This window comes from Saimiri boliviensis, chromosome 11, assembly GCF_048565385.1.
Source record: "Saimiri boliviensis isolate mSaiBol1 chromosome 11, mSaiBol1.pri, whole genome shotgun sequence".
In the NCBI taxonomy this organism is placed as follows: domain Eukaryota; kingdom Metazoa; phylum Chordata; class Mammalia; order Primates; family Cebidae; genus Saimiri; species Saimiri boliviensis.
Genome location: NC_133459.1, coordinates 72,408,220 through 72,434,302, shown reverse-complemented (window position 1 = coordinate 72,434,302; position 26,083 = coordinate 72,408,220). Strand labels below are relative to the sequence as shown.

The 26,083-nt window shown below is 36.7% G+C and overlaps 1 protein-coding gene across 14 annotated transcripts in view; it reads right to left on the bottom strand.

The window, feature by feature from the left end:
• The window catches only part of TNNI3K (TNNI3 interacting kinase), a 323,082-nt gene that overhangs the window by 101,719 nt on the left and 195,280 nt on the right, over positions 1–26,083 (bottom strand). For all 14 annotated transcript variants that reach the window (XR_012512449.1, XR_012512451.1, XR_012512453.1 and 11 more), the window contains one exon: positions 267–319. Coding sequence is in view for 8 of the 14 variants with exons in the window: in XM_074381016.1 (XP_074237117.1) it covers positions 267–319 (53 nt within the window). In the remaining 6 variants the exon portion in view is untranslated. The remainder of the gene's footprint in view (positions 1–266; positions 320–26,083) is intronic.

The window sequence follows — 26,083 nt, the reverse complement described above, 5'->3', positions numbered from 1 at the left end:
GATCACTGCTAAAATTTTGAAACCTCAAGAAATTTTTGTTGTATTCAAATTCTCACTTCCTTTCTCTTGGCTGGAGATAACAAAGAAGGAAAACTAGAAATAAATGACAGATTTTCAAGTGTAGGGTCATTGTAATGTGAAAGATTTAGGGTAGTATAGCTGTCAGTATGAAATCCATTTTCAGTTACATGGTACAATATCAGGTGCCAACTACGAACAAAGAAAAAAAGGGATGCCCTTTGGGGTATTACTCATGGACATCTCACCTCCAAAATCTGCCACCACAGCATGCCCGTCCTCATAGAGAAGAATATTGTGACTGTAAAAAAAAAAAAAAAAAAAAAAAAGAGTAGACCTAGAGTAAGCTTTGCTATGTCCTAATCTAATTGGTCCCTCAAAGAAGAGGACTATAGACATCATTTATTTGCCCAGAGACTAAATGGGCCCCAAAGAGCTAAATCAAATTTTCTTAGTTTTGCTAATTCAAAATCGCTATTTATAAAATGTAATCATGTTTATACTTTACCTGATGTTGAAGGTCTAAAGAATTCCTACATTAGACAAGCCATCTAAACTTGTCAAAAAGACCCATCAGCCAAAGATCAGTTTTTCTGCTCCTTGAGGCTTATTTGCTAACACAATTGTGGTTACAAGGAAAGAGTGAAAGGCGTCATGGCCCCATTAGATTCAGAGGAAGAGAACCAGCTTGCTGGAACCCCAGGCACAAGGACAGTTCAAGACAAGGCCTGAAATGCCTATAGTAAAAGGATTCTCTATGGAAAATGCCATGATCTCTACATTCTAGATACAATCTCAGCACAAAGGAGTGTTTTGAAATCTGTGAAATGATGCCAGTTAAAACACTTTTTAAGGTTTTGAGGAGAATAGCATAAAGGTCACCAAAGTCTCCCTTCAACCGAGAATTCAAGCTAGATTAAGAAGAGTATCAGAGTAGGACTTAAATGTTCTCACAACACACACAAAACGGTAGCTATATTAGGTGGATCGATATATTAATTAACCTGATTATGGTAATGATTTCACAATGTATACATACGTCACATCACCTTGTACATAATATGTGTAATTTTATTTGTTAATTATACCACAATAAGGACAGAAAAAAAGAGTACCCTTTTCATGAAGTAAATCAACCTGGGATCGTTCAAAGAGAGGTTACTCTTCACACAAATTAGTAAACTGAGTTGTGGACTATCTTACAGACAAGCATATGATAGTCCGAGATTGTCTCTGAATGTTACTTACCAAATGTCTTTGATGCCCATTTCATATTTGGCTTGTAAATGAGTCATTTCAGTATTAGGAGGCTGTCACTGGATTTTTTATGCATATGGGCTATACTATATTTATTTTATAATAAATTACATAATGTTCCTTTATCCTTAATTATTTGGCTTCATGGCCAAAATAAGAAAAACACCACTATTTCTTAATCTTGTGTGAGTCCAATGTGATATTGAATCACTTTATATAATTGCTTTCTGGCCTTGACTTGACCTTTATTAAAAAGTTACTTTTGAACTCCTCTTGTAATTGCTACTGGTTTTATCTTTGGAATATAGATAATCTTCTTTTAAATTGCAGAAAATCTAAAATACGTTAAAATCACTTTTCTTGAAGTAGCGCAGTGTAGAAGTATTCCAGGATGTCAAACAAAACAGGGACCTCCAACATGATGCCTTTAACCACAAATTACTAATTAATACACATGATGAGAATGAGACTGTACTATCAGAGAACTCTACAGCCTCAGGAACTCTCTGGAAGTTCAATGCAACACGAAAAGTGCATCTACACACTGTACTACTAAATAGAGTAGATTAAGAAAGGGATTAGCTTTGAAGTGGGTTTTGATGGACAGTCAGTTAGTAAGTGTATAAATATGTGCTGAGACTTTGCCATGTACCAGAAAAATTTCTGTATCATGGAATATAGTGGTGAACAAGACAGGCAAAGACGACTTTATATGGTAGTGAAAAGATGATGCTGGAAGAGACAAAGGGGAAATGAATTCTAGATTGGGGAAAGATCTTGGCAAAGGGCAAGAATTGAGAGTGTGTATAGTATGCAGTAGGAATTATACTAAAAATTTACTGACTAAATCAGAGAATACATGCTGAAGAATTTTGAAGGAATATTTGGGTGGATGTGGTATTGATTTGCTAGAGAATTTGAAATCAGAGAAGAATTCTGGACTTGATGCAGGAGGTCAGAAGGCACTAGCACAGGTTTTCATGCATACAATTTAATGCTCTGAAATCAAAGACTGGTATTTCCAAATAATTTCAGAATGTAGTTATCAAATAACTAAAGTATGAAGGTAGAGCATAAAAAAGAAAGCAGAGTGGATCTATCAAAACATCTGAGAGAAGTACCCGTATCTGGGAGCAGTTTAAATATTAGAGGCTAAAATACAACAACAACAACAACAACAACAACAAACAAAGATAACCTCCAAAACTCTAGCTTGGCCTTCTAACTGCAAAGCAATAATATACACAGTGAGAAAGAGCCATATAACCAGAATATCTGGCAACTTTTATGAAGAGAATAGTGGCTTACTTGGGAGTTCATTGAACTTGAGTCAGAGTTATCTTTGGCAAGATTAGACTCACCAGATAAACAACTGTAACATTTATCATATTGAAGTCACATTCAAAATGAACTCTTATGTTTCAAAAATAATAACAAGTCAAACAAAACAAAGGATGCAGTGACAGTATAGGAACACAGGACAATGCAAATTAATAGCAATAAATGGATCCAAATGTCAAAAAGAATGCTATAGAGTGACTTTCCAGAATGAGAGCACCTTAGCAAGTGCCAGATTAAAGTGAAAGTCTCTATGCACTTCAAGACAGTCCTTTGGATTTGTCTACTTCTTCTCTAACCACTCACTAATGATGAAAATTAAATTTTAATACCATCTCTAAGAATCTTCCACTCATTTTTTCCACTTAGTAGTAAGCTATGCTTCTTATATGGAGTGAAATCCATGAAGCAGGGCAGGCAGGGGTGAAGCTAACAGAACCTGTGCGAATCAGTCATGGTGACACAGTGTCAGTGGGCATCACACCCAGAGTCAGAGCCTCTAGAGTCAGGGAGGTTGTCAGAAGGGTCAGCAATGCCATGTTTGAGGATACCAGGGAAGGAAAAGATCTTGGAGCTGAAGCCGGCTAGGACAACAGAAGTGGTGCAATTATTATTAATGATGAGTTCAAGAGTTTATTACTGAGAGATGTCATGAGCTACAAGTTTGGAGCAGTGTGAACACTGTGGGAATGTGGGATCAGTGGTGGAGAGGGTGACAGTGCAGAGAGAAGGAAGTGAATACTGAGTGAGGGTCTCCTGTGAGCAGGCACTGGTGTTTTCAACAGTTTTCCATTCCTCATGGAGCTACTATGGAAATGATATTAACATACTTATTTTACAGCTGGATAACTGAGGCTAGAGAGGTGAGATCAGTGGCCCGTATCATAGTTGGGAAGAAGAGGAACAAACATTCAGTCTCTAAAACTTCCCATTTTAGAAGCTGACTCTCACACCAACGAGACCCAAAGGAGGGGTCAGGACTACTACAATTAGATATCTGCAAAGAAATTCCAGAAATGTTGCTTGGGTGAAGTAGGTCTACCAGCTAGTGCCCAAAATACCTGTTTTCAGTGTGTTACTGTAAGGTAATAAGACTGAAATCAATAAGCTAATTGGAAATAAATCTAATATGCCTCTGCTCTACCAAGACAAAACAGTCAAAGACTAACTTTCCATCCTTCAAGAGACTGGATGTTATATCATGGCTCTAAAGAAACGTAGGTGAAGGAAACACAGTCACTGCAAACAAGGAACGTGCAATTTTACCTGGGAAGTAAGCCAGGCACATAAAGAGTATCAACACCAGGCAGACTATCATCAGGATCAGAAGAGAGAAACAGAAGGGTGACGGGAATTCTCAGACTTCTTTTCCTTCAAAAGACCACCGAAGATGTTCATTTACATCTATTTGCTCTTTTATAAAATCTTGAGAGAGAAAGGCAGTCCTCTGTCATATATGCTTTGCAGAGTACATTCATGAGCATTGTCACACTTTGTGGAAACAGCCCCATGAATCAGAGCCTTCTGATTTGAATTTGACAAATCAGCAAAATTTGATTTGATTTGACAGATTAGCAAACCTGTCAATGGTTGAGCTAGCACTTCAGCCCTTACTTTTGAGGTCAATGAAAATTGTTAACCTATACTGTAAGACACGAATATGTACACATAAACAGTGCACATGCATGAGTACACACACACGTGCACACACACATACACACACTTGCATCTTACACTCTCCAGAAACATCTTTAATGGTGAAGAGTCACTGAGGAATGCTTTTTGGATAACAGCGAGTTTGCTAAAGGAATTTAAGTAAAGGTCAACAAGTCCTTTACGCTTAGCATAATTTTTAGCATTTCTGCATTTAACATTTTGATTTCATCTAAATGACTGTGATTCTATACTCCATGCTGTTTGCTAACTTGCAATTTTGTTGTGTCAAGTGAGGCTTAAACTCAGAAGCAACTTGCTTAGTTCATGAGTATGCCCGGCCAACCTTGCAGTGTCAGCGGCTCAGAAGGCTTTCTTGCTGCTTTTGGTTATCCTGCTTTAGAGGAGATATGATATGCTAGAAGTGCATTTACTAACCTGGAGATCTTAACAAATCTCTGCATTTTACTGTAACTTACCTCTTTTCATCTCCTGCACCTTAGTCTCCTGGTTTCTTGCCCCAGATGGTAGGACTTGGGCTGAAGTTCTAGCTCAAACAATTACTGACAGAGTTTACTCTCTCTTGCGAAGGCTAAGTTCTAAGCTAGAATTGCAGTGCATGCCTTCAGAAGAAAGAGTGTGGTCTGACTGGGAATGAAATGCAGACTGAAACAAAGAAATATCAAGGTGCATAATCTAGAATTTAAAGTGGTTTTCATTCTGAGAGACCTAGGAAATAATATAGTAAATGTAAGAATTTATTATAAAAAAGATCATTAACCAAGTAGAAAACATAGTCTTAAGAAATATGAGGCACAGGAGGTACTACATTTTAGAAAGAGGAGCTATAATCAGAAGACTACTGAATACCTAGTTTTTGCTATTACTAGTCCTGTGATTCTGGCCAAGTTATAATACTTTAACTTTTTCAGACTCCTTTTTTCGTCTTCAAAAATTGTAAGAGAAATGAAGGAAATGAAAAAGAGATAGATGGAATTTGATAAATTCTGAACTGCTAAATAGGTATTAGCTAGCATTAATACACATAAGACCTAGCTTACAGCATGTCTATAAAACTTAAGTGCAAACGCACTTTTGTAAACAATAAAGCTGTATACATTAGGCATTAAGTAATGAATCTTGGAAGCAAAATGACTTTCTGACTCAAAACTCACAATAGAGACAGACTTCACAGTGAAATATTTCAGCTCACTCTTAGCCCTAGAGAGTCTCTTCTCCTTCCATTCTTACTGTCTAATTCTCTAAAATCATTTCTGCTTTGATTGAATGACTGTGTTACACCTAAAGGAATCTTTGTTCCCCAGCCTACATTGATACCACAGTATTTGGACTTGGGTCTAGCTTTGTCTTTTACCATGAAACAAATGATTTGAATCAATTGTTTACATAACAGAAGTGAGTATTTATCTCTTTGAAGTGTCTGCCTTTCACAGATTACTCCACAATAATGTTCTCTTAACCTTAACAATGCATGCACTTAGTGGAATACAAAATATAACTGAGGACAAGATTTACCTCATCCAAATAAGCAATGCAAACAGAAGCCATGCCCTGACCTTCAGTTCTTTCTTCCTCGGTAACACAATTCACTTTCAGAGAAGAATAAGCTGTTTGCAATACAGTGTGTGCATATGTGCATGTATGTGTATGTGTTGTGTTTAAATTTCATAAATGTATTCTCCAGCTTTCTTTTAACCAAAAGTGAATGGAAGTTAAATTCTGATGGTTCCTTTCTACAAAAGAAAATTTCCCCCAACCTCAGAACTGAATTAATTTAATGAAGTCATTATGTAAGGATCATGAGTCTTTTCATTTTAATTGCCTGTATTGAAAATTTACCTAAAGCGTTCAAATGATTCATAATCAGTTGGTTATGCACTGTAGTCCAATACTAATTGTCACTATTAATCAGACTGGCCTGATTATTAGACCATTCTCCAATTCTGATTTTCTTCCAGAGCTGGACTGAAGTTCGTGGTGGCCTCAGAAGGATCAAGGTGACTCGCCACTTTCACTCTGCTACCATTAGAAGCTCTTTTAAGTCACTTAAAAATTCATAAATATTAATTCATTTTTTTCTGAATTACAGAGCCATGTAATTGCCTAAGTCAGTTGTTACTAACAAAAACTAGTGTAAGGGCACTATGGCCAACCTCTCAGCATCCTTATCTGAAGAGATGACAGCCCCCAGAAGTGTAAGCTTAATAGCACAACTGCAACGTTTCCCAGACTTTCTATAAGCCACTGTTTTCTGATATATCCCTGAAGGTGATTAACTCACATGATTAAAGACACATGGCTATCGGCATGCCTGGAAGGATTCCAAGGGTTAAATCAGTGGAAGCAATTAGGCTTCATTTTCAGTCTCATCACACTGTGAAAGTCATTAGTTTACAAACACATTTGCCTGAAAGGCAATCATTCAGACCTGATGCTGAGAAGTCCTGGTCAGAGGATCTGTTGGCTGCCACATTTTGCCCCTAGAGCTAGGTGATAACTCAGGACTCTCTTCCTGCCACAGACCAGTGACCTTCGGCATAGACAACTACATTTTTCTCTTCTCTTGAGTCTTCCTTCAAAACTCCTCATGAACCTTTGGCAGCAGCCACTGCCAAACTCAATGGGATACCTGAACATTAGACTCCCATACACTGAACTGATTCTAATTTGTTTCAAGGTGCTGACTAGATCCGTGGAGTACAATTCACATCCACTTACTTTGGATCTTGTACCTTTTCCTAAAAAACTTGGAATCCAAGTCATCTAGATCAGTTCCTTGTAGTTACAAATATAATTTCATATACTACCTGTTTTGGTCTTTTTCTGTATCTGCTTCTATCTATCTATCTATCTATCTATCTATCTATCTATCTATCTATCTATTTAATCTCTGCTTCTTATATATCTAGGTAACAACTGTTGATCATAAAGTCATTATATTCTTGAGGGTAGCTACTGGAAGTCCTGGTTTTGAGCCCCAGGATAACAGAGACAGTACGTTTGGGCTCAGGGAGATTTGCTCCTTACTCATGTATGTTATGTGGTAATTGGACTATCAGGAACTATCTGAGGCTGTTTCACAATTTGGACTGCAGATAGAAACATGACAACAACCGTATAGTAACATGAGAAATCACATACTTTTGGTTTATAGCCAAATAATGCCTCACCCTTCATTCTGTTTTTACAGAGACAGGATCTTACTCTGTTACCTAGGCTGGAGTGCCGGTGTGCAGTGTTGTGATCATAGCTTACCTCGAATTCCTGGGCTCAAACAATTCTCCCACCTCAGTCTCCTGAGTACCAAGTACTACAGGCATGCACACCATGTTTGGCTAATTTTTGAACATTGTGTAGAAATGAGGTCTCAATATGTTGCCTAGGCTGGTCTTGAAATCTTGCCCTCAAGCAATCCTCTCGCCTTGGCCTTCCAAAGTGCTGGGATTGTAGGCATGAACCCCTGCATCATGCCACTTCCCCCTACATTCTGGACACCTCCTTGTACCTTGGGGCCTAACATAAACTACTTCAGGACTCCTATCATGTCCAGAAGAATTTTCTTCAAGACAAATGAAGCCTCCAGAAGTCTGATTTTTTGGTTTTGTTTTGTTTTGTTTTGTTTTGTTTTTGAGATAGAGTCTCGCTCTGCTGCCCAGGCTGGAGTGTGGTGGCATGATCTCGACTCACTGCAACCTCTGTCTCCCAGGTTCAAGTGACTCTCCTGCCTCAGCCTCCTGAGTAGCTGGGATTACAGGCACCTGCCACCATGCCCTGCTAATTATTTTTGTATTTTTAGTAGAGATGCCATTTCACCATACTGGTCAGACTGGTCTCAAACTCCTGACCTTGTGATCCACCTGCTTCGGCCTCCCAAAGTGCTAGGATTACAAGCATGAGTCACATGGTACCCAGCCCAGAAGTCTGATTTTTAGACTTTATTTTATCAGGGCACCCCCCTCCTTACCAAAGACCAGAGAACCTCAAGCGTAGGCATCCCTCTTAATCCCTTTGAAGGCAGTTCTTCACTACAAATACAAATTGTAATTTTATTTTTTTATGATGCCAGAAAACAATTCTAGTTTAACTTCATACAGATTGCCTTGAGATTCCTCGTGTATACCCTTGGTTCTTTAGAGGAGGTATACAAGTGAAGAGCCGTGTTGACCGTCCAATAGCTCCCAAAACTCATCCAGGAATAGCAATATAGAGATCTTAAACATAATCTAGGTTAGAGAAAAGGAATTTACCAAAGCCCCTGTCATGAACTTTTAAACATGTAGAGCCTAATTTCAGTGAACTCTTGGAAACCATGGAAACGGAAAACTCCAATAAATTCAAAGGACTGCAGAACCTTGATTTTTCCTAAAACAAACTTCAACCTGTCAGTAGAAGTATATTTGAAGGCTTACCTCTAAAGCTACCGGATTTGTCCCATTGCCAGTGGGATTGAAGAGGTGGATTATAAGATTTGTATTGTGGTTAAACCCATTTATTGAGGGTACTGTGAAAAAAATTCATACTCTCCACTTACTATTTGCTCAGCACCATAAAATGCAAGTGGAAGAGTGATAATGACTGAATAAATCTAACCACATACATGCACACTATTGATTGTGAGGTTTCTATGAGCAAGTGCTCTAGAATAAACAAAGTATAATTTTCATTTCTATGTATGGTTATAGTCATTTCTTATTCATCTTAACATGGTATAATCTTATGAAGAATCTTAGGCATGCAAACTGCAAAATCTAACAATTTTGAATGTTGAAGTGACAATCAAGGTAACAACACAAGAGATGACAGCTATGCATTTATTATATATAATTTTTTTAAATTTAAAATTGAGAAAGGGAAGAAGGTTATCTGAACAAAATTGGCAATTTTTCTTCACAAGGACTAACATTTTTCTAGTGCAGTGGTACCGTGGATGAGGAGAGGTTTTTGACTTCAGACAATCGGTTGTGAAACTTGGATTTGGTGGTCATAGGTGAAAAATGTGGGAGTTTTTTTTTCCCATAAAGCGTATAGTCAAAACTTTAGACTATATGGCAAAAGATATGTGACATTTAGTATGAAAATGTAATAATTAGCTAGTCTGATTACTAAACTGAAGTCATCAAGCCAAAAAATAAAAAAATCAAAAAAGTTTCTAACTTTTGCTATTTAACTATTACCTAAATACTGCTACCTAGCCACCTTTCTGAACATTCAGTTTTCAATATACAAAAACATTATAAAGTCCTTATGCAATCCCTACTCTCTATGTAAGCCCTGAAATGCACTGGACATTTACATGTGATGAGCGAACACAAGTCTTCCAAAACAAAGGAGAGGCGGATAAACAATATGAAAGTCTATGTAGCAGAAATGTGGCAGACAGAAAAAAGGAGACGCAGCAAGCAATATTTTAGAAGTGAAAGGAAAAGATCATTAAATGATACCTTATTCTATAAAGGAAGAATGTGAAGAGCTATTTCCCGCCTGCCCCCACAAGGTCACCTAATGAATCATTTAATTAACAACCATTCTTTTTTTCTATATTAGCTACTCTTTTCCCCTGAACTGAGGATTTAAGCATGTCTCCAGCCTATGTGAAGTGTGTAGATACATATGCTAAAGGCAGGAACTACAGGGTATCTATTTGTACAAAAGTGTCATTGCATTTTTCTCACATTTAAGAAACCAGATCCAAGAATACTCTTTGGCAATGTGCCAGAGACCTTCTGAGTACCTATTCAACACCCAGATATAAAATGTCTGTTAACACTCTCCATCTCTGCATGTTACAATTAAATCCTAGACACTAATGGGGAAGTGAGGGGAGAGAAACAAAGCCAGAGCAAGGAGAGAATAAAGGAAGAACTAGATGAAAGACAAGTGAGAGGAAAAAGAAAGATGTCACTGACATTTTGTGTGCTAAGTTTCCAGTTAGAAGACCCTGGCATAGGTGCACATGTGTCAAGCAGAGGAGGGCTGAGCTTCAAAATAACAACTATGAGGAGAGCTGGGCTTTATAAACAAACAAGGTTTTCTGTATTAAGAAGAGAAGCCGCAGACTTGGGCAACTCCAACAGAGCAAGAGAGGCAGCTCCATCTCTGTTGAGCAGAGGCTTTGCTCCTGCAGAGCTTGACCTCTAAGGAGTGTCTCCTTCTCACCTCTCAGAAAGAGCCACAGATGAGTGTTTTTAAAAGTATGACTTCAGGGGAATTTATTTGCAGCCCTTTGGAAAGTAGGGATTTGTTGGTAACTCAGGAAAGGGAACCGCTTTTACCTGCTGGACTAATTTGAAGCTATAGCTTTTACTATGGTATCTCCATCTCCACTTAGCGAACACAGGAAAACTAAATGCCTGTCTCTGCAAAAGGGCAGGTTAAAAATGTACTTAGTTCCATATGCCTTCCATCAAGGACACTTTGAAAATTCACAAGAAATGAACATATCTTTTTTTTTTTTTTTTAACTCACTGAACCATTCAGCATCTCTTCAGTTGCTGAGAAGAAAAGCTGTTTATTTTTTCAAGACACCAGATAGTCTATCCCTGTGAGCTACAAGTATTAGTCACAGGACTGTAAGTTATCAACCATGACAGTTTAGGGCTATTTTAGCTCTAACCCTTCGTCAATGCTATGTGACTGTCCCCAGAATACCCTCTAGCTCCTTCTTGCTTCTCTCCTTCCCTTTGTTCATGGTGTCTCCTCCAAGTTTGAATTTACTTCCAATGTTTTCTCTAAATAAATATCCCCACATTTCAGGACGCTGCTCAGTGATTTCTTCTCGTCCTGGTTTTCATAGCATTTGTTTCCAATAAAGTTATAAGATCCACCGAAGCAAGAAGCATGCCAGGGGAGTTATTGGTAACCAATGAGCTCATATTGAATTAAAATGTATTCCTGACACTGGAGGAGCAAAGGGCAAGAAAGAGAGAGGAAGCATGGGGGAATTTTATGGGGTAGTCACATTTAGCAGCAACTTTCCCTAGAATTGAATTCTATATTATCAAACCAAATTGTTGTTTCATATTTTTTATAAATATCCAATTTGTGACTCAAAATAAACTTGTTGAGACTTAAAACCTTGATTTTCCCCTTTTAGTCCAACTCCAGGAAAATTCTTATCTACAGGTTTTCTATATATTCAACATTTACCCAATACATATTTATGAAATATTTATTTAGTTTTTACTACATTGCTGGATATTGTTCAGGACACAGCTTTCCAATAAACCCACCTTTCCAGTAGAGATGAGGAAACGAGCTGAATAAACACTCTTCACTTTATCCCTTAATCATTGACTGCCACACCTAAGCCAGGCGCCTCTGCCTGAAGCTTTACTCACACTAATGACTCTGGCGTCATGCCCTTCCTGACCAACTTGTTCCTTGTACTGATTTTAAAACAAGCTTGTCTTGTCTGCGGTTTGAATCGTTACCCAAATATTCTAGCCTGTATCATTGAGACTAAATGCTTATAACTATTTTCAGTTCCATACAGTTGACACTTAGCATTTGTTTTCTCTTCTTACCACTTTTTCCACATACTACTTTTTTCTTTTTACACGTCTCCTATTTCTCCAGGTAGATTAAAACCATTCTTAAGCCACTTTGAATTGTTTGTACCCCATGATCTGAACAAATTATAGCAGCTCAAGAAACACTACGGTTGTAAATAATCAGTATAGTTACTGATATAACATCTTGACTCTTCAAAGTAAACTTCTGAGCAACATTCTATTTTTCTCGTCTTCCTTCTTCTTCTTTTTTTTTGAAATGGACTCTTGGTTTGTTATCCAGGCTGGAATGCAGTGGCATGATCTCTTGACTCATTGCAGCGTCCACCTCCTGGGTTCAAGTGACTCTCTTGCCTCAGCTTCCCAAGTAGTATGGATTACAGGTGACTGCCACCATACCTGGCTAGTTTTTATATTTTTATTAGAGATGGGGTTTCATCATCTTGGCCAGGCTGGTCTCAAACTCCTAACCTTAAGTGATACACCTGCCTTGGCCTCCCAAATTGCTGGGATTACAGATTCAAGCCTCTGTGCCCAGCCTCTACTTCTCTCTTCTTTATAGTCAATATTCTTAAAGGGCTTTCTGCGTCTACCTCTTTACCGACCATGCCCTCTTGTATCCACTACAGTCTCACTTTGTCTTTATCACGCCAATAAACCTGTCCAATGTAAACTATAAAGTTGCTAAATCCAACGGAATCTTTTAGGCTTCATATTATACCACGTAATGCCTTTGAGCCCTCTGCCTGCTTCTTTTCTCTTAGGGCAGGACATCATTATGAATGCAGTTACCCAAATAAAATTTTGGGGCCATCCTTGATTCCTCCCTCTTCCTGAGCTCCCTCATAAAATGTCACCATGTCCTATCAATTCTATTTTCAAATCTATTCTAATGTATCCATTATGTGTTTTATGTATTACTCTATTCAATAGTGTACACTTATCTCCACTTGACGTCAATAATCTAAGACTTCGTGTTCTAATATCTCATTTGCAGAACTACAGGAGCTCTCCTTTCAATGGTAGGCATGATGCTAGGTATTAAATAATTATAATGATAGGATTACTCTGTGCTGGGCATAGTAGTAAGCAACATACATTAACCAGTTTAATATTCACACGACGCAATATAATTATTGTGTCATTTTAAATATGAAGACGGAGATTGAGGCATGAAAGGATAAATTACTCTGAGAGTGTTAGAAAATCTAATGAGAATGTGTTAAGGAAATGTCATGTGTGACTAAACAGTTTAACTATATGAAGAAACGTAATCACAGAAAGGTTAAGCAACTGCCTTATGGTAACACAGCTAGGTATTTTGAATTCCTCATCTCATTTAGTCTCCACAGTAGCCTTATATGGTGATATTCATATTTCATCTCTACATCTTGAGGTATAAGGTCACACATTTGAAAAAGTGTCAGAATTATGATTAGAAACCAGATTTTGTTGGTTTCCAAATTCGTTTACTTTCCTGCACATATGCTTTGACAGGGTCACACAGAATGATTTAAGTAAAGTGAAATTAGAAAGTATGGCCTAGATTTCTAATTTATTGAATTAATTTGGGAACATCTGTTTTGAATATTGTTTTCAGTGGAAGCAAGGAGAATGAGTGTTAGAAGAGTACAGTCTATAAGCTAAAGAAAGTATGTGCAACAAAGGACACAAGAAATGACGATTAAGGAAAAGTCTGAAACAGGGAGAGACAAAAGAAAGAGGGACTGCATGAAGGCGAGAGGTGAGGAGTGTGCATGTGGGAGGGGTGGGAGGGAAAGTGGTGGTGGAAGGGACCTGTGGCACCTGAAGGAGGAGATAAGCTGAAGCATGAAAGGATGAATTACCCTGATGGTGTTTAGAAAATCTAATGAGAATGTGTTTAATAGAAAATGTAATGTGTGACTAAACAGTTCAACCGTATGCATATTTCATGATGATGTCTTTATGTGATCAGGTTACTCATGAATCCACCAACTGAAACAAAGCCAAAAGTTACCCAGTGATTTTATTCAAGTTTACCAATAGCTGCTGAGACTCTGTATGCATCATGGAAGTGACACATGATTAGTATTCTAAAGATGTCTACAGGCTATCCAGCACGTTGTGGATACTTTGTATTCTGTATTTTATCCCTGTTGCAGAACATTTTGTTCCTAAAGAATGTAGTGGGTTTTTTTTTTTCCGTCTTGATTTATGTATAGCTGCTCTATTTAACTCCGTGGTAATGGAAACAAGAATCTTATAAAGATTACCCACATATCCTGTATAGTCAAGAAAACAAATGCAAACATTAATTTCAGTGGCTGGTCTCCAGGAGATGATCAGCTGAAGTGGCCCTAAACTCATGCACTTGAAGTTTGGTTAGAGAGCTCTTGTGGATTGTGGAATGAGTAAGGGACTGTGAAGTGGAGATTTGGGTTCAAATATCAGCTCTGCCATTTAGTTCACTAAGTGATGGGGGAGGGGAAGAAATTAATTTACTAAGCTTCACATTTCTCTTCTTTAGCAATGTGAGATTTTTTAGTAAAGATGAAATAAAATAATATGGGTAGAAAAAACCATATAGCTTAAACCTGACATATAGTGTTTTCTCAAAAAAGAAATAATGGAAATGAAATGCCAGCATTGGAGAATTAATTGGTTGGTTTCTAATAGGACAGAAATAAAACAAGTCAAATGAGATATTTCTCACCAGAGTGATAAAAAATACACATATACTTTCACTTTATTTCAGGTAAAGGGGATGTGTGAACAACCTTAAATAGTGAGCAAAAGAATAAATAACCTTAGGTAGAAATCACCTTGAGACATTAGCTTTTGTAGAAGGTATTAGCACACTATGGTTCTAAAGGCTGAAAGTGAGTAAATATTTATTGCTCCAATTTAAAATGTCCTTTTTTATGAGGAGTAAGTTTCTAAAGAGAAGCAATTGTGCTGAAAAAATTAAAAGAAATAAATAATTAAAAAAGCAATCAAAGTTTCTTCTTTCCTCCCACACTTGCACGTAACTCTTGGTTTTTCAAATTTTGCCCAACTTGGAAAAATGCACTCAGAAGGCTGAAAAACTGAGAGTCTGGTGACCAGGAGGGCATTCCATGTTAAGAGTGCTGAGAGTGGTATGCTACCCAGTGGGCCTGAGAAGGCCCAGCACATCCCCTTCCTCAATGACATGGAATGGCTTATGTCTTTATCCCTGCCAGATATTCAGGTGATGTCAATTCTCTTATCCTTAGCAATCAAGCAAAGCCACTTATCATTGTGAAGTCTCTAGCATTTTCCTATTTTACAATCATCTTTCTTTCTGGTTTAAATTCTTACAGCACTTAATTCATACTATAGTATAGAAAGAACAGTGAATTTAGAGAAAAAAGACAGACTTTACTACAGCTCTGCCAATAAATAGCTTTTCTTTTTAAAAAATTACCTCAAATTGCTTATTTCTAAATATGTTACCTCAATTTCTCTTGTCTTTAAGAGCTATCTTGCCAGGTTATTGTAAGGATTAAGCAATAAGTCTATAGGACCTTAGTAATTTGCAAAGCACTAAACAAATGTAATCATTCATCATTTCTGTGTACTTCTGAACACCCACTTGGCTGTAAGCACCTTAAAAACATGAATCATCCTTTTTGTTCTTTAAATCTTCAGAGATTAGAAGTGAGTAAAATTTTGGGTTTGATTTTTACACACTGGACATTCAGTAACCATTATTCATGCTGGCAGGGTTCTAGGGCTTGTCAAATATCAGGAAGAGCCTTTAAACTTCATAGAGACTCAGGACAATTCCAGTAGTTGCACTTCCACTTAAAAGCAGATAGGTAACTGATGCTGACTATGGATGGAGAAGAGATATTTTTAAACCCACTTATGCTTAGTGTTCCATTATTGGAACTCTAAGCATGTGGGAGTTATTTATATCCTATTGCTCAAGGTCATTGCCAATGTCTAATTTTTCACTCATGCAAAAATTTAAAAAAATTTCAACCTCCAGCATACATGAGTTAGGATAAGAAAAAGAACAAAACTAATTACAATTCCTGAAAATATGGGTAAGAGTAAGCCATTTTTTTTTCTTCTAAGGTGGCACATAAATTTGAAATCAGTTAGTTTCAAAGACTGACAAAAGTCACATTCCCAATTTGAAAGAGTTACCATGTGATAATGTTCTCTGACACTTATTATAGCTATTGCTAAAACTGGCATCTGTGGAACATTGCATCTTAATGTCAACATTGCCTTGTTATGGCTTGAGTGGAAGCATTGCAGTTTGAATGCAGCTGCTTTATGACATGTTAAAGAATCCTGAAGGCTGTGATGCTGCTTGCAGTGTTCTCTCCTGATAAAGTAAAAGTGTAGATGTATGTTGGTATTTAATAATTTTGAAAGCTTTGAGAAAGTTGTGAGAACTTGGCAAAACATAGAGAAAACTTCTTTGAAGTATTTCTCAAGCCCTGTGCCTATCCTCAAAGGCAAAGTGAAATTCAAGGAAGACACTGCATAGAAGCAAATCCCAGTACCTTCCTCTGGCAGTCTTTCTAGAGTCTCACAATGTTCTTTTTCTTCCTTTTCTTTGAACAATTAGATGCAAAGAATGAATTATATGAATTCTAAAATGTTTAATTTCAAACAGTAGCTTTAAAATATATTAATTTAAATGTGGCAAACAATTTATTCACAGTATTTCTCCTCCAAATATAGTAGTTCTTCTTCTACTTAATTTTTGGCTTTGGTGCACAGATTTCTACCTCTCTTGTAGTGACAAGTGAATAAAAAATGCATCCAAATCTATTTACTCATTCATTTCATACTTATATATTAAGGAATCAAATTCCTTAATATACTTATATATTAAAGAATTAACTGTCTCCCCTAAAGTATTTTGTCTTTTGTCTTAACTGTCTTCCTGACACCTATGTCATTTGAATTTATTCTCTCCTCAGATCTTTATTATCTTCTACTTTGATGTATAGCCATTTATGCTGTACCAAACCTTCTAAATACATTATAAAATCTGCAAATACAATATATATGTATTTTAATCATTTCAATACTTAGCATGATTCCTGGAACATCACAGTCATCTCAGAGATGTGAGTTTAATGCAAAAATATAAGAATATTTGGGTTTTGTCAGCAATTTTCATTTGTTATGCTACTTTGTTAATATCCTGCGTAGGTTATCCAAATTTTCTGCCTGAGAGCAGAAAACTAGACAGAAACTTCTGCCTGAAAAATAATGGATTATATTGTTTCAATATATATTTGTAGATACAGGTTATTTGGCACCCTCAAGCTTCCTTTTGAACTACCAGGGAAAAACAAAACACATATAGACATGTACACACATCACAAACACACATACACACAAATTCACAATAGCACTGTGATATACACTCAATACACTACAGCACAAATCAATGATTGGCTGAACTTTCAAAGGAAACACCCCTAATTGTAGCATGGATAGTGTAGTAAGTTGAACGGTGGCCTCAAAAGATAAGTCCACCTCCTAATCCCCAGACTCTGTGGATATTATCTTATTTGGATAAAAGGTTTTTATAGATAATTAAGTGTTAAGTTTCTCAAGCTGAGATCATCTTGGATTATCTGGATGGATCCTAAATCCAATGACAAATGTTCTTATAAGAGATAGAAGAGAAGAAGACAGGAACACACAGAGGAGAAAGTGATGTGAAGAAGGAGGCAGAGATTGAAGTGATATGACCAAGAACACCAGAAACAAGAGGCAAGGAACAGAATTTTCCCTAGATCCTCTAGACAGAGAACCATCCTGCTGACACTTTAACTTTGAATCTGGCCTCCAGTACTGTGAAAAATTTAATTCCTGTTGTTTTAAGCCACCAAGTTTTGATAAATTGTAGCCACAGGAAACTAATATAGATGGACTGGTTAGAAAATAATTCTTTGTTAATTTAAACCCAGAACTTTAAAACAGAGCCACAGAAGAAACAAGAAGGAACTATGATAAAGCATCTAAGTGCCCCTTTGTAATTATTGCCCACTTGCTAAGTAGGAGCAATCAGCCACATCTAAGCATATTCTAGTGAATTATAAAACTGCAATTACTGAAGGTATCCTGTAAACATCTAAGAAAGAAACTGACTTAAAAGAAAGTTTATCAACATGGTGAAACCCCGTCTCTAATAAAAAATACAAAAATTAGCTGGGCGTGGTGGTGCACGCCTGTAGTCCCTGCTACTCAGGAGGCTGAAGCAGGAGAATTGCTTGAATCCAGAGGGCAGAAACTGCAGTGAGCCAGGATTGCACCACTGCACTTCAGCCTGGCACCTGGCGAAAGAGCGAGACTCTGTCTCAAAAAAAAAAAAAAAAAAAAAGAAAGTTTATAATGATTTTTATTTACTTATTTTTTCTCTTGAGCACCAAGAAAAATGGGCTAGGGAGAATTTTGTTTTGGAGGTTAAGATAGAAACTGAGTCTTTAGTTTGGACAGAATATCAGTGTAAGATTAGGTTGAGCTAAAAATGCCAACTATCTTCCTTAAATTTTTAGCCAATTAGAAATGCTCTTTGCTATGTAAAATTGACATTTTATAATATTTAACATTCAAATAAAGATAGATAATTCAATTGGACTACAATAAAGTCCTTTTGAAAATGCTTTTGAGTCAGTTTGCTGAGAATGATGGTTTCCAGTTTCATCCATGTCCCTACAAAGGACATGAACTCATCCTTTTTTGTGGCTACATAGTATTCCATAGTGTGTATGTGCCACATTTTCTTTATCCAGTCTATCATTGATGGCATTTGGGTTGGTTCCAGGTCTTTGCTATTGTAAACAGTGCCACAATGAATATACATGTGCATGTGTCTTTATAACAGAATGGTTTATAATCCTTTGGGTATATATCCAGTAATGGGATTGCTGGGTCAAATGGTATTTCTATTTCTAAATAGAATGGTTGAACTAATTTACACTCCCACCAACAGTTCCACAATGGTTGAACTAATTTACACTCCCACCAACAGTGTAAAAGTGGTCCTATTTCTCCACATTCTCTCCAGCATCTGTTGTCTCCAGATTTTTTAATGATTGCCATTCTAACTGGTATGAGATGGTATCTCAGTGTGGTTTTAATTTGCATTTCTCTAATAACCAGTGATAATGAGCATTTTTTCATATGTTTGTTGGCTGCATACATGTCTTATTTTGAAAAGTGTCTGTTCATATCCTTCACCCACTTTTGGATGAAGTTTTTTTTTTCCCCTTGCAAATCTGTTTTATTTTTTTGTAGATTCTGGATATTAGTCCTTTGTCAGATGGGTAGATTGAAAAATTTTTTTCCCATTCTGTTGGTTGCCGATTCACTCTAATGATTGTTTCGTTTGCTGTGCAGAAGCTCTGGAGTTTAATTAGATCCCATTTGTCTATTTTGGCTTTTGTTGCTAATGCTTTTGTTGCTTTAGTCATGAAGTACTTTCCTATGCCTATGCCCTGAATGGTTTTGTCTAGGTTTTCTTCTAGAGATTTTATGGTGTTACATCTTATGTTCATATCTTTAATTCATCTGGAGTCAATTTTTGTGTAAGGTTTAAGAAAGGAGTCCATTTTCAGTTTTCTGCACATGGCTAGCCAGTTTTCCCAACACCATTTATTAAACAGAGAATCCTTTCCCCATTGCTTGTTTTTGTCACAAGAACAGAAAACCAAGTACCGCATTTTCTCACTCATAGGTGGGTGTTGAACAATGAGAACACATGGACACAGGGAGGGGAACATCACACACTTGTGTCTGTTGGGGGATGGGGGGATAAGGGAGGCAGGTGGCAGATAGGGAGGAAGTACATTGGGAGAGGAACAACATTGGGAGAAATGCCTGATGTAGGTGACAGGGGGATGGTGGTAGCAAACAACCATGGCATGTGTATACCTATGCAACAATCCTGCAAGATCTGTACATGTACTACAGAACTTAAAGTATTATATATTAAAAAAATACTTTTGCAATCCAGTATCACCTCAAGTAAGTTTTGAAGATTAAAATTACTACTCGGAATTCTAAAATAAATTATCACAAAAGAAAAACAAGCATTAGGTTGAGCTGCCTAAATAAATTGAAAGCACCAAATAACAATTTCTTGAACTAAGTAAGAGTTTATTTCTCCCCTATGTTTCAGAGTCTTAGAGGCAGGATTCTATGGCTGAAGTGGTAACTTCAGTTATTAGGAACTGGGACGCCTTCTTTCTTGCTGATCTGCTCTTTCTGATGCATTGCTTTGTGTTCCAAGATGGCTGCTTGAGCTCTAGCAATCACATACACAGTTCAGGAAGCCCTAAAGGAGAAGGTGAAAAGAGAAGAACTCCTACCTTTTAAAAAGATTTCCCACAATCCCATATAACATGTTTACTTGTATTTCCATTGCTTGAATGTGAGAGTCAGTTGATGTTTTAATTGAAATAAAATTCTAGACTGGATGCAATGTGCTCCAATAAAATCAAGGATTTGTTACTGGGGAGAATAGAGGTTGAAATTGTAAATAAATGTCTCGTCAATACACATGTTTAGCTTCATATATCTTTTTTTTGTAATTTTTAAATTTTTATATTTTAGCAACCACATTTTACTTAAAAACTTTCAAATCTTAAAAAGAATAGTGAAATGAATACACATAGTATTCTCCTAAATGTATCAATTACTAATATTTTGAGATATTTGCTCTCTTCCTTTTTTCTTTTTTCTCTCTGTCTCTCTGTCTCTCTCTTTCTCTTTCTCTCTCTCTCTCTCTCTCTCTCTCTCTCTCTCTCACACATACACACACACACACACACACACACACACACACACACACACGTACACTTTCCTTCTGAACCACTTGGGCATTATAGCATGTAATCCTGTAGGTTCAGACCCTCTGTGAAGTAGGTGCCAGTATAGAATTGGACTTATACAAGAGATGTGTTGGCTGCGAGAAGTAAACAGTTGGCGCAGTTGGTGAAGGCTGAGAGATACTTGAGAGATACTTGAGATTCCTACACAGTAGGTGAAGGGTGAGAGATACTTGAGACAGGGAGACGAGGAGATTGGGGAGAGAAAATTTCAGAATGCAGCACATTTCTAAGTAAGTTTTGGCTAGGCCAATGGAAAGTCCTTGAGCCAAAGCCATCTGTTAATGGAGTCCTACTTCTTAAGGGCGTGAGTGGCATTAGCACACCTACTGTGCACAGCCACACACTGGGAGCAGCATGAAGGGTACATTGGCTTGAACAGGGAGGTACATGACATATAGCTACCAGGGTGGTCAATTTTGCTCCTGTCTACAGGAGATCTGAGCAGTACATTTTCAAAGTTGCTATGACACCTAATACTTCATCACATATATCCTAAGAACAAGTATATTTCCCTGAAAAACCAAAATAACATTATTATGCCCCTGAAATCTCAATTTTTCAAGGATATCTCTGTTAATATGTTATACAATTACCTAATGTAACATATTAACAGAGGTATCTTTTCAAGTAGAGATGACCATTAGATAGCCACAGGATTCTGGAGTTCAGGTGAGAGTAAGAGCTGGCAACACTCAAGTTAAGCCCTTGTCTATCTAAAAACAATGGGAGGAAATAACCAGATATTCAAAGGATAAAAATATACACACATCATGGGGTCTTACACAAAGATGTATTTTGTGAGAAATGAATGGAAAATAAAAAGACAGAAATGAAGAAAACATCGTATAAAAATTCCAGAAAACATTACCACCAGTCAAACATTTTTCTAAATGATTTTAGTGAATGTAACAAAATTAAATTGTACGGGCAAAAATTATTCTTGAAAAAGAAGATATTTAATGTAAGAGTAAGAAAAAAATCAATTAAAATTCATGTATCTAATTTCAATTACACTAGAAAATATTGAGTAGAAGAGGAATGGGAAATAGAGGCATATAAATTTTGTTGCTTTTATCAGGGGAATGTAGAGTTAATATGTTCTAGGATTTGACTGTATAAGTCATCTTCCCACTATCACACCTACTAGTGTAAAGCCTCTACCTTTTGGAGAAATCTATTCCAACAACTTCTAGGCACCCAAAACTATGTCACACATGCTAACAAAGACTTTGTTTCAGCTGCTCTGTGCCAGTTCCTCAGCTCCTCCTTCAGTTCTGCTCCATACTGTCCATCATTAGTGTAGCCATACAAAGGCACCACACTAAGGTCCCTTTTGGTAAGTGCCCACAATGGCATACAAGGTTATTATCACCCAGGTTGCTACAAATCCCTTACTTGAAAATTTGACTCTGCTTTTTAAATTCCTCATGTCTTTGAATTTCAGTGCTATGCTATGCTTCATGCCAAAGCAAGAAGAGCTCCCTTTCCCCAGTTACGTGCTATCTTTGGACACCCGAGAACCAGAGATACTCTGGTGAAAAGGGCAATGCGACTCCCATGTACAACACCTTCCTCCAAGATCTCAGAACTGAAACTTTGAGGTGGAGCCTGGGACCAGTCTCAGATGGGGCCACCCTAGAAAAACTCCTCTTCCCAGACTGATAATTCTTTATGTTCCCTGTGTCCACAAAACTTCTTATGACAACTATCTAAAGCATATTCCCTTCTGGAAGGCAAACCAGAATGTCTGCATACCAGCTGTGGCTGTAGCTTGGCCAAAAGCTAGGACTCTCATCTCACTCATGTTAAGCAGAGGAAATAGGTTTAACAATGATTTATAAAAATATAAACATGACCATAATCTAAAACCAAGACTGGGAGATATATTGTTGAAATTACTGGGGCAGAAAAGCAAAGAAAATTTAGTCTATATAGGAAAGACACAAAAAATAAAATGTCAGAAAGTATAAAGATATAAAGCATAAAGATCAATAAAGTAGAAAGAGTAAAGAAACCAAAAATTAGTAAAATTGAATACCAGGTATGAAAATAAATATAATTGTATTAAAGACTAATATTAAAAGGCAAAGATTTTTAAGAAAGGTTTTTTAGAAAGATTTTTTAAAAAGTAATAAAGACTTATCAAATAAACGTAACAGGTGAAAACAATGAAAGCAGAGATAATAAACATTAGAAAAATAGTTTTTCAAGCCATAGCTGTAGCAGTGAACAAAATACATAAATCTCTATACTCACAGTATTTACATATAGTATGACAAGACAATGAACATTTAACAAATAAATGAATGATGGATCAGAGAGATATAAGCTATGTGTAGAAAAATACAACACAGTAGAAGAAAAAAAACAGGAAAAGCTGCAAGGGTGGAGAGGTGGCTATTCGACCTACAATGGAAGGACTCACTAATACAATAATATCTGAGTGTGGATGGAAATAAGAAGTATAGCCATATGGCGTCAGGGAAGACTACTTCAACTTGAGGGAGCAGCCAGTGCAAAGGCCTAAAATTAGGCATGTTTACAGTGTTTAGGAACAAAATAGAGGCCCTTGTGGCTGGAATAGAGTAAACCAGAAAGAGAAGGAATTTGTGTCAGAGTTTTCACAGGACCAGATGATGTAGAGCATTTTAGACCACTGCATTTTGACTTTTACAGCAAGTGATTTAGGGAGCCATTGGCAGGTTTTGAGTGTAAGAGTAGCATAACCTGACTTTTAGTTTTTTAATGACTTGTTACTTTTTGAGGTTAGTACAAAGAGTTAGGAGGAGCAAGAACAGAAACAGAGAGATGAATGAGGGATTTACTATGATAGACCAGGTGAATGATGAGTGATTTGGATAGAGATGGCAGTGATGGTGATGGTGAGAAACAGTCTAATTCTGGACATACATTCAAGAGAGTTTTGGCAGAATTTCCTGAACAGTTAGATGTCTTTTGTACCTACTGATTTGCTTGTCTTTCTTATAAGCTTTCAAGTTCAATCATGGCAGAATAGATACATTATTGAGCCTAGCTCCTTTGCACCAACATAGCATTTGCCCTAAAACAAGCAATTGATATTTTTAAACTAAGTTCAATTTATATATGCTAATATACAGGTACATCAGAATGTGCATTGCTGAATAGCAAGAGAAGCAGAACCATGTAAAAGGCATCAACGCTACTCAAAAATTTTCCATCCATTGCTTGACACAAGTTCATGAGCAGAATCACAATCCCAAGTATAACTGGATGGAATAAAGGCTAAAATTAGTATGCCAGACAAATGGCCCTATGTTTCTTTTATTGTTATAATTTCCTCATGTAAAACTCCATGCATATTTTATTCTTTAAAATGAAACACTATTAGAGTCTTACATCAAAATGTCAAGATACAAATTTTAGAGAAAATGCAGAATGATTTGTTATAAAATAATCAAAATTGTAAAATAGGCAGCATAGATTGTTATATATGGACAGAATATTTTCAAGTAAAGATTTCATAGAATTTTTAAACTGTGATTAATTCAGATGCCACAAGTACAACACTAACAAACACAACAGCTCCATTATAAAATTGTCACTCTGTATGTATTTGAAGATTCATTCTTTTATTTCAGTAGGTTATGATGAGGTGAAAACTTGTAGAGCCCTCCTATTCTGCTATCATACAGCAATAGCCATGGAAAAGGATGTACTTGTTGTGAAATCCAGCGCACGATATGTATCTTAAAGCCTTCTAAATGAAATGATACATATATCAATGTTAAATCATCTGCAATCACATTGATAAGAGAACTGACTGCAACTGATTTTACTGAAATCTATATATTGTTTTAACTTTACACATTCTTTTCTATTCTCTTGAAGACACTTGGAATATTATTAAGAAATAACATTAAATAATACAATAATTTGGAGGCACACTAAAACACCAAGTGGAATGTAGAATCCTACTATAAGCGTAAAATTTTGGCATATAAGCGTAAATACTTTGCATTCAAAGTATGCCATGTTCTTTGTACAGAATTAAAGTATCTCCAATTAACTTCCACAGAAGTTGCTATTTTTTTAGTTTTGTTAAATGTAATGGCACATGTACTGTGGATTAAATACATTTTTTTCAGAAGACATCAGTTAATTTCTTAAACATTAACATATCAGACTGTACAATATTCTTAAAATTTAGGAATAATATGTGGCTCTACTGTAACAACACCTTTATAACTAATTACCACTATTTTAGAAACAATAGCTTTCTTAATATAGCTTGGGATTAAGATGAGGTGCGAAATGTACTTTATATAGTGAAATGTATTGTGTGGCTATATTGAGAAGATGCTAGAAAAGTAAAATAAATAACATATATTTAGATTTAGTGTTGTTTTATACTAATATAAATAAATTATATTTAGTGTTTTTAATACTGATATCCAGGGATTTCTCATTTGTTTCAGACAAGCCCGAGTGTGACCAACATATTTACTTTTATTTATATGCTTTTCAGAAGAGCCTTATTCCTTTCTCTGTTCCTACAGTGTCCAGCACATGCTAAACTTTTCATAAATGTTTAAATAAGTGATTACTATGTGAATGAAATAATAAACACATAGATGACTGAATGAATTCATTACCAACAATCAATTCAACAAGGTGGCATTATTAGTCTGACATCACCAATGACACCTATTTTGCATTCTTTTCTAGTCACAATAAATATCTTCCACTCAGTTGCCTACAGTTTCTTACCTGAATAACAGAGAACTCATTGTATGTATTTGGAGAACAGGGAATTAAGACTGAATGTGATGGGCCAGGCATGGTGGCTCATGCCTGCAATTTCAGCAGTTTGGGAGGTTGAGGCAAGCAAATCACTTGAGGTCAGGAGTTTGATGCCAGCCTGGCCAGCATGGTGAAACCCATATCTATTAAAAATACAAAAATTTGCCAGGCCTAGTGGTATATTCTGTAAATCTAGCTATTCAGGAGGCTGAGGCACGAGAATTGCTGAAACCCTGGTGCGGTAGGTTGCAGTGAACCACGATTGCACCACTGCACTCCAGCCTGGATGACAGAGCGAGATTCCATCTCAAAAAGGAAAAAAAAAAAAAAAAGGAGGATTGAATGTGACGAAAAATCAGTACGAAATTATGTGGCCTGATGTCATTGAGTCAAGGTGAGACAATATTTAATAGGTATTTAAAAAACCCCAAATCTTTAGCAACCTCCTACACTGGCTCCATCCAGATCCTTCTCCTTATTCTTAGCTTGGGCTTCTTCACATAATAATGGCAGTATTCCAGAGGGCAAATTCCAATGAGTAAGTACATATCCATCCTCTGCATGTGTCACGTTTGCTTGTGTTTCTTGGTCTAAATTAAGTTACTTGTCTAAGTCCTCAGTCAGGTTAGGAACAGA